Source organism: Heterodontus francisci, chromosome 9, assembly GCF_036365525.1.
Source record: "Heterodontus francisci isolate sHetFra1 chromosome 9, sHetFra1.hap1, whole genome shotgun sequence".
Taxonomy (NCBI): domain Eukaryota; kingdom Metazoa; phylum Chordata; class Chondrichthyes; order Heterodontiformes; family Heterodontidae; genus Heterodontus; species Heterodontus francisci.
The window spans coordinates 32,883,895-32,896,050 of NC_090379.1; the positions used below are offsets into that span (position 1 = coordinate 32,883,895).

General features: G+C 44.4%; 1 protein-coding gene across 2 annotated transcripts; it reads right to left on the reverse strand.

Moving 5' to 3' along the window:
- Nucleotides 1-350: 350 nt before the first annotated feature.
- On the reverse strand, nucleotides 351-9,767 carry tmem251 (transmembrane protein 251). 2 transcript variants are annotated; one of them, XM_068038753.1, is made up of 3 exons: nucleotides 9,567-9,767; nucleotides 7,143-7,290; nucleotides 351-3,045 (listed from the first exon to the last, which is right to left on the reverse strand). In XM_068038753.1, the coding sequence occupies exon 3, from the start codon at nucleotides 3,024-3,026 to the stop codon at nucleotides 2,631-2,633; it is 396 nt and encodes a 131-aa protein (XP_067894854.1). In that variant the 5' UTR covers nucleotides 3,027-3,045; nucleotides 7,143-7,290; nucleotides 9,567-9,767; the 3' UTR covers nucleotides 351-2,630. The 2 variants fall into 2 exon arrangements, with proteins under 2 accessions (XP_067894854.1, XP_067894853.1); XM_068038752.1 differs by lacking the exon at nucleotides 7,143-7,290 and having other exon boundaries at nucleotides 9,567-9,765.
- Between the last annotated feature and the right edge of the window lie 2,389 nt (nucleotides 9,768-12,156).

The window sequence follows — 12,156 nt, forward strand, 5'->3', positions numbered from 1 at the left end:
GCATCTTTGGAGTTTGTGAAAAAATGTTCAGAAGCAATTTGTAGATTTTTTCTGCTTACAGTCCCATTACATTTCTGGCAGTAGTGACAAAGGATGGAGGAGATGCAGAGATTTAAAAAAAAATTAGAATGCACATGAAAGCTATGGAACCAGCATTAAATAGTGAAAAATGTAAATTAAGCAGAGCAATACTCAAGTTTTCTTAAACTACTTGAGAGCAAGGCAGCTATTACTGTGAAAACCCCAGCCACAGATGAATTCTTTTCACCCAGGTATTGAAAAGAGCAAGACACTTGTCAGTCTATATAAAATAGTGGATACATTTTTTAAAACTGGTTTAGACCAAAAAGTTCATACTCAGTACAAGACTTTATTAGCAGACAGTTTTGAAAGGTAGATGCAGCAGCAAATCCAGCACCATATTTCTCACATACAATTGTCTATACAAGAGTTAAAAAGCATATATGCATTTTGCAAGATGGCTAGGGTTTCAAACTCTAGCACAGGTCTTGAATGTCTAAATGGCTTTAATATATTTTTTAAAAAAGCAAAACATTCGCAGCTGTCTTATTGGCACCATATTACAATATCAGTTTATGGCAACACCATCAAATTCATTTCACATGCAGCAACTGGCCACACAAGTAAACAAACATCCCCTGCACAGTCTGCTGTTTCCTTCCAGCTGAATGAACCATCATATCCAAAGTCATACTCCAGGCTTGGACAGAAGGAAACATTAGCTGCCTCAACTCACTTCAACAACCCCTTAAACCTCAGATATTCAGTCTTTGCAGTCAGATCAGCATCAGGGGTCGCTACCACATCAATTACCAAAAAGATTAGCATTTATACAGCGCTTGTTGACATCACTACAGAAATAGTTCAAGGTGCGGCATATGCAATGAACTACTTCCGAATATAGGGACTGCAAACAAATTGCTATTTGCCCTAACAAAATAGTTTCCCAAATTTTAGTTCTCAACTTCTCCAAATGAAGGGCAATGAGGAAAAAGTGCGCCTCTTTTATACGTATGATAGTCCCACCTTATTCAGTACTTTTTGAAAGTCACCTAGACACCCATCATTTATTTTATACAATTCTGCAGTGTTAAATTTGTGGCAGTTATCTTTCCCCCTTCTAATTCCAATAATCAAGTTACATCAGGAAGTGAGATGAAATCTGCAAGGAATTAAATTTATCCTAAAAGGAACTGACATTTCCAGGAATAAATTAATCTGCAAATCAAAACTGATATAAAATTACTAACTTTTTTTTTAAAGTCAGAACTCTCATTGTGGCGCGATCGCTGAAGTGCTCTTCACTAAAAAAATAAAAACTATTTGCATTAGAATTTGTATAAAAGTGTTAAGAGAATGCAGTGTCTTTCTGTACATTGTTAGTGGCAGGTACATCTTTCACTGCACTCTGTTCCTCTGCAAGTAAAACTGTGGCTGGGCGACATGATAGCTTACTTTCCCTATTACTGCTTTTGTAAAGGGCTTGTGATTATAATTTAAAATGTAAATTTGTCCTTCAACAAATACTTTTGATCAGGTTGTAATACAGGATAAATGGCTACTAGCTACAGTACAGAATATTGCTTTATTTGACCCGGATCTTAATGCACAGCCCAGTATGAATGCTTAGCCCAGATATGTTATTTAAATTCTGTCATTTAAAAAAACTGTGTCTATACAGAACAAGTACCTTGATTATGAAAACAACTGATCCTGAATCCTCCTTCTGTCGTATCAATGCACTAGTTAACCAAATAACATAGGCCTATAACAGTTAGTGAGCTAGGTCAAGTATTATGTTCAGAGCCTGGTTATTTCCAAATACTTAATAAAAAGATTCACATACATTTTGAACACAATCACCAGCTCTTTCCATTTATCCAAAATGCCTTTAGTTATAGCCTTTACTAACTGAAGAGTACATGGATTCACAGTATACTCGAAGAACTCTTGCTTTGCTACACTATGGTGGAGGCTGTTGTGAACACAGGTTAAGGTTTTCCTTTTAAAAAAACAGGAAAGGACATTAGTAGATGGTCAAATAATCTTTATTCACAAGGCCATTTTGAAAACACACCCATTTCCAAAAATGGTTGATGTGAATATAATCTGCGCTCTTTGCATATACCGAAAAAGACGTTTTACCAGAAATAGAAAACAATTACTGCACCTTTTCAGTTAAAGATTAAAACTGAAGTGTGAAAAATAAAAATATAGATTTAGAGCATCTGGAGGGATGAAGAAAGAAACTCTTTCCCACCAAAATGACCTAAGAGAGCTAGGAATTCCCATTGAAAAATAATTAAATTTCCTAAAACATGTGCGTAGGTAGGGGCTAATGGCATAACTCACAGTGATATTGAAACATTAACAGAATCCTAACAATGTCATTTTACACAGTTGTCTGCAGGATCTGCATGGTTCCAAATAAAATTATTAAAAAACCCAGTAATGAAATTTCAGATAAAGCCAGACATTTCATTACAGATTACATCAAACTAAGCATCCATGCTTTGAATCTTGATTTGGTGTATTACATCAAACTAAGCATCCATGCTTTGAATCTTGATTTGGTGTTAACTTATCATAACCCAAAGTAACAGGTCCATTCATGTGTCAATTATTTTCAACCTGCTGATTTGATTGGAGGCTTTGACGAAAGCTTGGTGACGATTGCAGACGACTGCCAGATAGATTGGAAAAATACAGTAGCCAACTGTCTTGGGATTAGCTCTTGTACACGAGTATAGGAATAAGAAGATTTGCAGGTATGGAATCAGAAACAGCACACCCCACAGCCAGAATGGGAGCGAAAACAAGCGCGCTGTTACTGTCTGTGTCCAAGAGGCTCCATTCCCCAGGTCCTCAGAGTTCCGCTGAATATGCTCCAAAGCCAGTTGGTTGTAAGTTTCATTTATTTCAAATACATAATAAAAAACTGCAGCACTTGCTAGCAGGTACAATCCTACACCAATCCAACCCATTCGCTGGCGAAAGTTCATCATTCTCCATAATCTACTTTTTCTGCAATATAAAAGGAGGAAAAGACGAGTTAAAGTAAATGAAAAGCTAACACTTTAAGCCCATCTTGAAGAGAATCATTGGCACATGGTTTGCCCTGTCACCAAGAAACTGGAAACAGTTCTCCCTCTGAAGAGCACAGGATGATGGAGGTTAGCACAAGAAAGAACTTGTAAATACACAATCAGCAATTGAAAGTGGATGATGGGTTAATATTGCAGGTATGAAGGTTCACCTACCTTTCTCCTTCAGATGATTATTAACATAGTCCCTGCTCTCCAATACTGGGCTGGACCCTGAACCCTGTTCTACAACTGGTGGCCACTCCTTCAACTACCCATCCCCCAACCTCTGGATCTCTCTCTCTTCCACCCAATACCCCCACCTTATCATCTCCCTGCCTTCAAAAGGCAAATATGCCTTTTTTGCCCTTGATCATCTATTTCTCCTTCCTACTTGGCATCTATTCTTCCGCCATCCGATGAAGCATTCGAGACATTCCTATTAAAACCTGGCTCGGGTATAAAATTAAAACCCGATCCGGGCCCGGCCTGACCACAGCCAACCTGAACCCGACTCCGGCTAGAGTCCTTCAATTTTTTTCATGCCCAACCCAACAATATCAAAACATGTTATTAGTACAGAAAGAAATTGCATCAAAACAAAGATTAAAAAGAAAACAATACAAAAACAAAATCCGACCACAGCCGACCCAAGCCCGAACGCTGGACATGGAATATAGACCCGACCCGAACTCGACACATAGTCGGGTTTGGTAGAGTTCGGGTCAGGTAGCCAGGCTTTAATTTCTATGCATGTTAGAAATGCTACAGGATAACAACTTCTTGTTTCCATGCCTTTCCGTTGTTTTCCATTTCTACACAGTATTATTAGGCAAAAGGGAGTATATTATGATTTTTTAAAAACTGAAATGTGGTAGTGAATTACTCTACTCATTTCAAGCATTACTGTTTGGAACATCAAGGACGTGCTGTAAACATGGCTGAAAAAAAACTGAACACACAGCATTTCAAGAGCTTATTCAAAATCTGTTTTCTGTGTCTCGATGTGTACCACACTTGCTTCAATACAATTTCCCCAAACAATGTGTTGCTCCTTTGTGTGCAATCTTAACCCATCTATGAAAAGCATTCTTTGAAGTGCCAAACATATCAATTATTTTCCCCAAGGATAAAATGTATTCTATCCAAAAGAATTTATGTCCCACCCTTGATTAAAGCCATCAAAGAGATACAGCTGTGTTTCATTTTTCTAGTCAGCTTTTAAGGGAAGAATAGTGTGCAAAATAGAAGCATAGCTCAGAATAATTCTTTACTACACCCTCAAATGAAAAGGTGGTAGTATGGAAATAGTGAACTATCCAGTGTTCTCCCTCTCCCCTTCTGAAGATGCTGACTCCTAAGTGAGGTATGACTATGGATGCCAGTCACCAATCAGTACTTTTCCTAATTAGCCATATTTCTCTGTCAGGAACCCAAATAAGGCCCTTGTCAATAATTTAAATACTTGCCAATTCCACAAGACATGTGACTCTTGTACCTGCATTAAACAATACATCTGATACACACATGATGTGTTGATGCACATCCATTCTTCAGTTACTCCCAAGAGCAATGTATGAGTTTTTTTGTTAAGCAACTCTTAATGATTATTGTTTTTTCAAGCTGCAAGAAAGACATGGTTAAAAATGGACTTTAACCCAATATAAACAGAGATATAAACTGGCCTAAAATGTTATGCAAGGACAACTGTGATCAACTCTGCTGACAAAAATGCTGACTTCAGCAGACATCATTAACTGCTAGCAGGATGAGTTAGCACTGCAACAACTTGACTACCAGCTCATATATCTGTCCACAAAACCAATAAGTTTCCAATAATCAAAATATGCCACTAAAAGTTGGCCACAGGAGAATGTCACCAGTTCAACGGCACATTGAAACACCCACAAAAACAGTGGGTTTCTCCTGCAGCAAGCTATTTGGAAGTCAGTGAGAGAGAGAGCCTGGTGTGTATATACATAAAAAAACAGGAGCTGGATGGGGTAGGCCATTTGGCCCTTCGAGCCTGCTCTGCCATTTAATAGGCTCATGGTTGATCTTCTACCTCAACTTCACTTTCCCGATATCCCCTTAATTCCCTTAGCACCCAAAAATATACCAACCTCCATGTTGAATATACTCGATGACTGAGCATCCATGGCTCTCTGGGGTAGAGAATTCCAAAGATTCACAACCCTTTGAAGAAATTGCTCATCTTAATCCTAATGGCTGATCCCTTATTCGGTGACTGTGACCCCCATGTTCTAGATTCCCCAGCCAGGAGAAACATTTTCTCAGCAATGACCTTGCCAAGCTCTGGGTGTTGTTGTGCACGAAACACAAAAAGTCAGCATACAGGTGTAGCAAGTAACTAAGACAGATGGAATTTTGCCCTTTATTGCCAGGGGGTTGGAGTTTAAAAATAGGGAAATCTTGTTAAAACTGTACAGGGCGTTGGTAAGTCCACACCTGGAGTATTGTGTGCAGTTTTGGTCCCAGTATTTAAGAAAGGATATACTGGCATTGGAGGCAGTTCAAAAGGGATTCCCTAGGCTGATTCCTGAGATGAAGGGGTTGACCACAGCTAAACAGGTTAGGCCTTTATTTAGTTTTTTTGTTTTAGAGATACAGCACTGAAACAGGCCCTTCGGCCCACCGAGTCTGTGCCGACCATCAACCACCCATTTATACTAATCCTACACTAATCCCATATTCCTATCACATCCCCACCTGTCCCTATATATTTCCCTACCACCTACCTATACTAGGGGCAATTTATAATGGCCAATTAACCTATCAACCTGCAAGTCTTTTGGCATGTGGGAGGAAACCGGAGCACCCGGAGGAAACCCACGCAGACACAGGGAGAATTTGCAAACTCCGCACAGGCAGTACCCAGAATCGAACCCGGGTCCCTGGAGCTGTGAGGCTGCGATGCTAACCACTGCGCCACTGTGCCGCCCCAGTTTAGAGTTTAGAAGAATGAGGGGTGATCTTATTGAAACCTACAAGATTCTGAGGGGCTTGACAGGGTAGATGTTGAGAAGATGTTTCCACTAGTGGGGGAATCTCAAACTAGGGGACATAGTTACAGAATAAGGGGACACTCATTTAAAACTGAGATGCAAAGAAATTTCTTTTCTCAGAGATTAGTGAATGTCTGGAATTCTCTACCCCAGAGAGTTATGGAGGCGAGATCAGAGTGTATTTAAAGAGCAGGTAGATAGATTTTTGAAATATCGGAGAGTTGAGGGCTATGAGGAGCTGACACAAAAGAGTTGAGGTCTGGGACAGATCAGCCATGATCTTATTGAATGGCGGGGCATGCTTGAGGGGCCGAATGGCCTACTCCTGCTATTTCTTATGTTCTTAAGCTCCTTAATAATTTTATATGTTTCAATTAGATCATATTTTTCTAAATTCCAGGAAATACACTAATGCAAGACCTGTGCACCTATTATCAAAGGATAAAAATACAGGGACAGAGCCTCAAAAAGGGGAAGGGGAGAAATCTGCAGAAAAATCAGGGCGTGTTCAAGCAGGCTTAGTTCCAAATACAATCAGGCATTACCTTCACCAAAGGTTCCATGCGAGCTGGGACAGCACCAAAATGTCACTCTGTCCCAGCACCAACTTAAAAACAACTATGGTCACTGATATATGTTAACAATGCAATTACATTAAATGGGTTACAGATCACATAATTGAGCTTCCTTTGTGAAAGAGCTTAGAATGCAAAGGCAACATCATTCCCAAGATGTAATTAAATCCAGTAAGAGTATTCAGACTTAAATGTAACCAATAGTTAACAAATCATGTAACGTATCTCGCACCTTATATCATCTCACAGAAACATTCCAAATTGCTCTTCATAGAATGGATACTATGCAGCTATTGTTGTTACATGGGTAAACATGTATGGTTGCATAAATATGAACAATTCGACTGTTTTGGTGATGTGGTTCAGAGACAGCTTTCGGTCAGGGCACCTAGTAAATTCCCTATTATTTTACAAACAGAACAAGATCTTTCATCCACCTGAACAAGTAGTTGAGGCATCAGAAGGACATGCCTCTAACAAGGCAGCACTCCCCCAGTACAGCATTGCAGTGTGAGCCGAGATTATCTGCGCCAAGATCTTCTCACTCAGTGACAAATGGTTATCAAGGTAAGCACTAAGCAAAGCCTGTAACAAAGAAAGACTTGCATTTATAGAGCATATTTCATGATCCCAGCATATCCCAAAGGGTTTTACAGCCAATTAAGTACTTTTGAAGTGTAGTTACTGTTGTAGTGAAACATAGTAGGAAATCTGCAGTCTCATACACAGCAATGAGATAGTGACTAGATAACCTGTTCTTTAAATAATGTCAGTTGAGATAAATATTAGTCAGGGCACCATGGAGAACTTCACTGCTCTTTTTCAAAAAAGCACCACGAGATCTTTTACGATCACCTGAGAGAGAAACAGTTTAACCTCATCTGAAAGACAGCACCTCCAACAGTGCAGCTCTCCCTCAGTACTGCACTGGAGTGTCAGCCGAGTGTTTTGTGCTCCTGTCCATGGAGTGTGATTTGAACCTATATCCTCATGACACAGTGCTGAGAGTGCCATCATTCCTTTACAATTGGAAATGCCACAATGTTAGCTGGCTGGTCATAAATGAGCTACACACCTTTACCCGATCGTTCAACAACCCCCATCCCGGCCTGACCCAGACCCAACCTGGCCTGACCCAGACCTCCCCCACCCAGCCCTCACCCCCAGACTGTCCCAGACCTCCCCTACCCAGCCCTCACCCCCAGCCTGACCCAGCCTTCACCCCCAGCCTGACCCAGACCTCAGCTACCCAGCCCTCACCCCCAGCCTGTCCCAGCCCTCACCCCCAGCCTGACCCAGCCCTCACCCCCAGCCTGACCCAGCCCTCACCCCCAGCCTGACCCAGACCTCAGCTACCCAGCCCTCACCCCCAGCCTGACCCAGGCCTCCCCTACCCAGCCCTCACCCCCAGCCTGACCCAGGCCTCCCCTACCCAGCCCTCACCCCCAGCCTGACCCAGGCCTCTCCTACCCAGCCTTCACCCCCAGCCCTCACCTACCCAGCCTTCACCCCCAGCCCTCACCAGACCTCCGCTACCCAGCCCTCACCCCCAGCCTGACCCAGGCCTCCCCTACCCAGCCCTCACCCCCAGCCTGACCCAGGCCTCCCCTACCCAGCCCTCACCCCCAGCCTGACCCAGGCCTCCCCTACCCAGCCCTCACCCCCAGCCTGACCCAGGCCTCCCCTACCCAGCCCTCACCCCCAGCCTGACCCAGGCCTCCCCTACCCAGCCCTCACCCCCAGCCTGACCCAGGCCTCCCCTACCCAGCCCTCACCCCCAGCCTGACCCAGACCTCAGCTACCCAGCCTGACCCAGACCTCAGCTACCCAGCCTGACCCAGACCTCCCCTACCCAGCCTGACCCAGACCTCACCTACCCAGCCCTCACCCCCAGCCTGACCCAGACCTCCCCTACCCAGCCCTCACCCCCAGCCTGACCCAGGCCTCCCCTACCCAGACCTCACCCCCAGCCTGACCCAGACCTCAGCTACCCAGCCTGACCCAGACCTCAGCTACCCAGCCTGACCCAGACCTCAGCTATCCAGCCTGACCCAGACCTCCCCTACCCAGCCCTCACCCCCAGCCTGACCCAGACCTCCCCTACCCAGCCCTCACCCCCAGCCTGACCCAGACCTCAGCTACCCAGCCCTCACCCCCAGCCTGACCCAGACCTCCCCTACCCAGCCCTCACCCCCAGCCTGACCCAGCCCTCCCCTACCCAGCCCTCACCCCCAGCCTGACCCAGCCCTCACCCTGACCCAGACCTCAGCTACCCAACCCACCCCCAGACTGTCCCAGACCTCCCCTACCCAGCCCTCACCCCCAGCCTGACCCAGGCCTCCCCTACCCAGCCCTCACCCCCAGCCTGACCCAGACCTCCCCTACCCAGCCTGACCAAGGCCTCAGCTACCCAGCCCTCACCCCCAGCCTGACCAAGGCCTCAGCTACCCAGCCCTCACCCCCAGCCTGACCAAGGCCTCAGCTACCCAGCCCTCACCCCCAGCCTGACCAAGGCCTCAGCTACCCAGCCCTCACCCCCAGCCTGACCCAGCCCTCACCCTCAGCCTGTCCCAGACCTCCCCTACCCAGCTCTCTCCCCCAGCCTCCCCTACCCAGCCTTCACCCCCAGCCTGAACTAGGCCTCCCCTAAGCCCTCACCCCCCAGACTGATCCAGGCCCCCCGCCTTCATCCCCCAGACTGATCCAGGCCCTCACCCCCCAGACTGATCCAGGCCCCCACCCCTCACCCCCCAGACTGATCCAGGCCCCCACCCCCCAGACTGATCCAGGCCCCCACCCCCCAGACTGATCCAGGCCCCCACCCCCCAGACTGATCCAGGCCCCCACCCCCACCCACTCACCATGCAAGAAACGGAAGGGCAGTTGTGGCCGGGAAAGGCAGGGAGGGGAGCGAAAGGGCCGGAGCAGCGGATCCCACTTTAATCCATCGCGTTTCTCTGTATTTTTCTTTTCCGCACCACGACCTCCGCCAGCTGACGAGTCACAAACGGATCCGGTTCCGTATTATTGTTAACTGTATCCGGGCTGTTGCTGGGGGCGGGAGACGGGGGAAATGAGCACCAGAAGGAGACAAGAGGGAACCCTCACCACCACCACCTGTGGTGCGCCTCTCGCGTTCGGAGGACCTCACTTTTCATAGCCTTTGCCCACCAGTGCAATCTATTTGCACCAGAAACATTGAGCAACTTCCTGTTTACGTTGGTATGTCTTTTGGTATCAGACGTATGATTCTTATTCTTCATTTCCCATCTTCTTATTGACATTTTTGTTACAGAAATATTTGTCCTTCCAATCTTATCAACATTAAAGTGCTATTCACTATCTAGTCCATAGCTGCATGTAACATCACTGATTGTTTTTCAGATGAAGAAATTGATTAATCTGTGGTAGAATCAGCAAAGAGAACAACACAATTTTTCCAACATAAAGCATGGCTTAATTTACTCTGGCCTCATAAGGTGTCTGCACCACCCATTAGAAATAAATCTGTACTTTGCTATTAGCTGTGGTTCAGTTGGTAGCACTCTTACCTCTAAACAAGAAGGTTATGGATTCAAGTCCCACTTCAAGGCTTATGTACAAATAAATAAATATCAAAGCTGATACTCTATTGTAGTACTGCATTGGTGGAGTATGCCTCTTTCAGATGAGATGCTAAGCCAAGGCCCCATCTGTCCTTTTAGGGGATGGAAAAGAGACCATAGCAATACTTTGAAGAAGAGGAGGGAAGTTATTCCTGGTGGCCTGACCAATGTTTATCTGTCAATCAACATCACAAAAACGGATTATCTGGTCTGCTCTTTGTGGGTAGTTGCTGCGTGCAAGCTGGCTGCCACATTTCCTATATTACAACAGTGACTATACTTCATTGGCTGTAAAGTGTTTTGGAGCATCCATGAAAGGTGCATTAGAAATGCAAGTGGATTTTTTAAAACCTAGATTCCAGAGGTGAAAGGAAAAGTACAATTTCCAGAGTGCCACACATCATAGCATTGTACCTGTACTTGATGCTAATTTAGCTCCCAGTGTCTAGTTTGATAACACCTTCTAGGTCTTTGATGAAGACAAGAAACAATGCTATTCCAGTAGGAAGATGGAAGTCTATTTATTGTAACCTGATGTTTAAGGTGTTACTATTCAAAATAGGCTACGAAAAGCCACCCTCTCAGTGAGGTTGGAGTACCAAACTCTATTGAGATCTGTATCTAGTGAGTAGCTGGGCCAAGCATTGCAGAAAAGTCCCAGGTTCAATCCCCAGTTTGTGCTGATTTATTTTGTCCCAGCCAAGATAGCAATAAGGTTTTGGTGCCTTTGGGCTATGGAGGGAAAAGTCATCCAGGAATCTCACTCCTGATCACTATTCAGTGACACCTTCTGGTAGTGCACATGCATGACCATTGGGAAGGGTATGTGTGTGATCTGGGTTGTGGAATACCATATGCTGAACTAGATAAATGGCATTCACTGTCAATAGTTGTGTGCCAAGAATAGTAAGATGAGTGTTATACTGGAGAATGAAGGGTGCCAGTGGAACCATAGCCTCATTCAGGAATACATATCTTTAGAAAGGGAGGGCAGAAAATTGGCAAAAAGCACAATTTAAAATAAAAGAAGAAAAGGAAAATGTTATCTTGATGCTGAATATTGAAAGAATCACCATGTGACTAAAAGTCCAAATTTAGTCAATTTATTTCAACACTACATTTTCAACCAGATTCAAAAATGTTATGACTGAGAGTTACTTTTCCATTGTTATTTCTGTGAACTTTGATACAATTAACAAAGACTTGGTCTCAGTCTTGCAGATAGACAGAAAATTGCTTCTTTCTACTTGATTAGGACAATACCTGTTAACAGTGAGTTGAAATGTATAAACTGGCCCTTCCAATGGCTTAGCAGGTAAATACAGAACATGGGCATAAAAACCAGAGAGATGTAGAAAGTTGTCCAGGTTGTGCTGAGAATCAGATCTCATCTGGGATGACACAAGAGGTGCAAAAATTGGTGTCAGTGCTTATGAGCCATTGAGGGAGAAAAATCAATGATGCCTGTTGGTAAGTGTGTGCATGTGGATATCAGACAAGGACACAATTGGTTTGGCTGCAATTTTCTCCCCCATCCAAATAACTTGTTGGCACTTTAAGTTCATACATGATGAGTGGGTACTGGCTGTGCTCCTGCTGTACATGTGAAGTCACACTCCAGCAGGAACCAGCACTTTCAGGAGCGGAGGAATCAGCTGAGCCTTACAGTATGAGGGACCTGAATTATGAGTAATATGAGAAAATATAGTTAGAAAGAAGTGTTTTGTGCACTTCAATGGTGCTTGGTGCTACTTCACATTAACAACAACTTACATTTTAAAAACTCATACTTAATGTTCCAAGGCACTTCACAGAGGAGAAACAGAGTAGTACAGAGTAGTACTGC

Coding starts and splice junctions, on each gene's coding strand:
- tmem251 (XM_068038753.1), bottom strand. CDS start 3,026: ATGATGAACTTTCGCCAGCGAATGGGTTGGATTGGTGTAGGATTGTAC.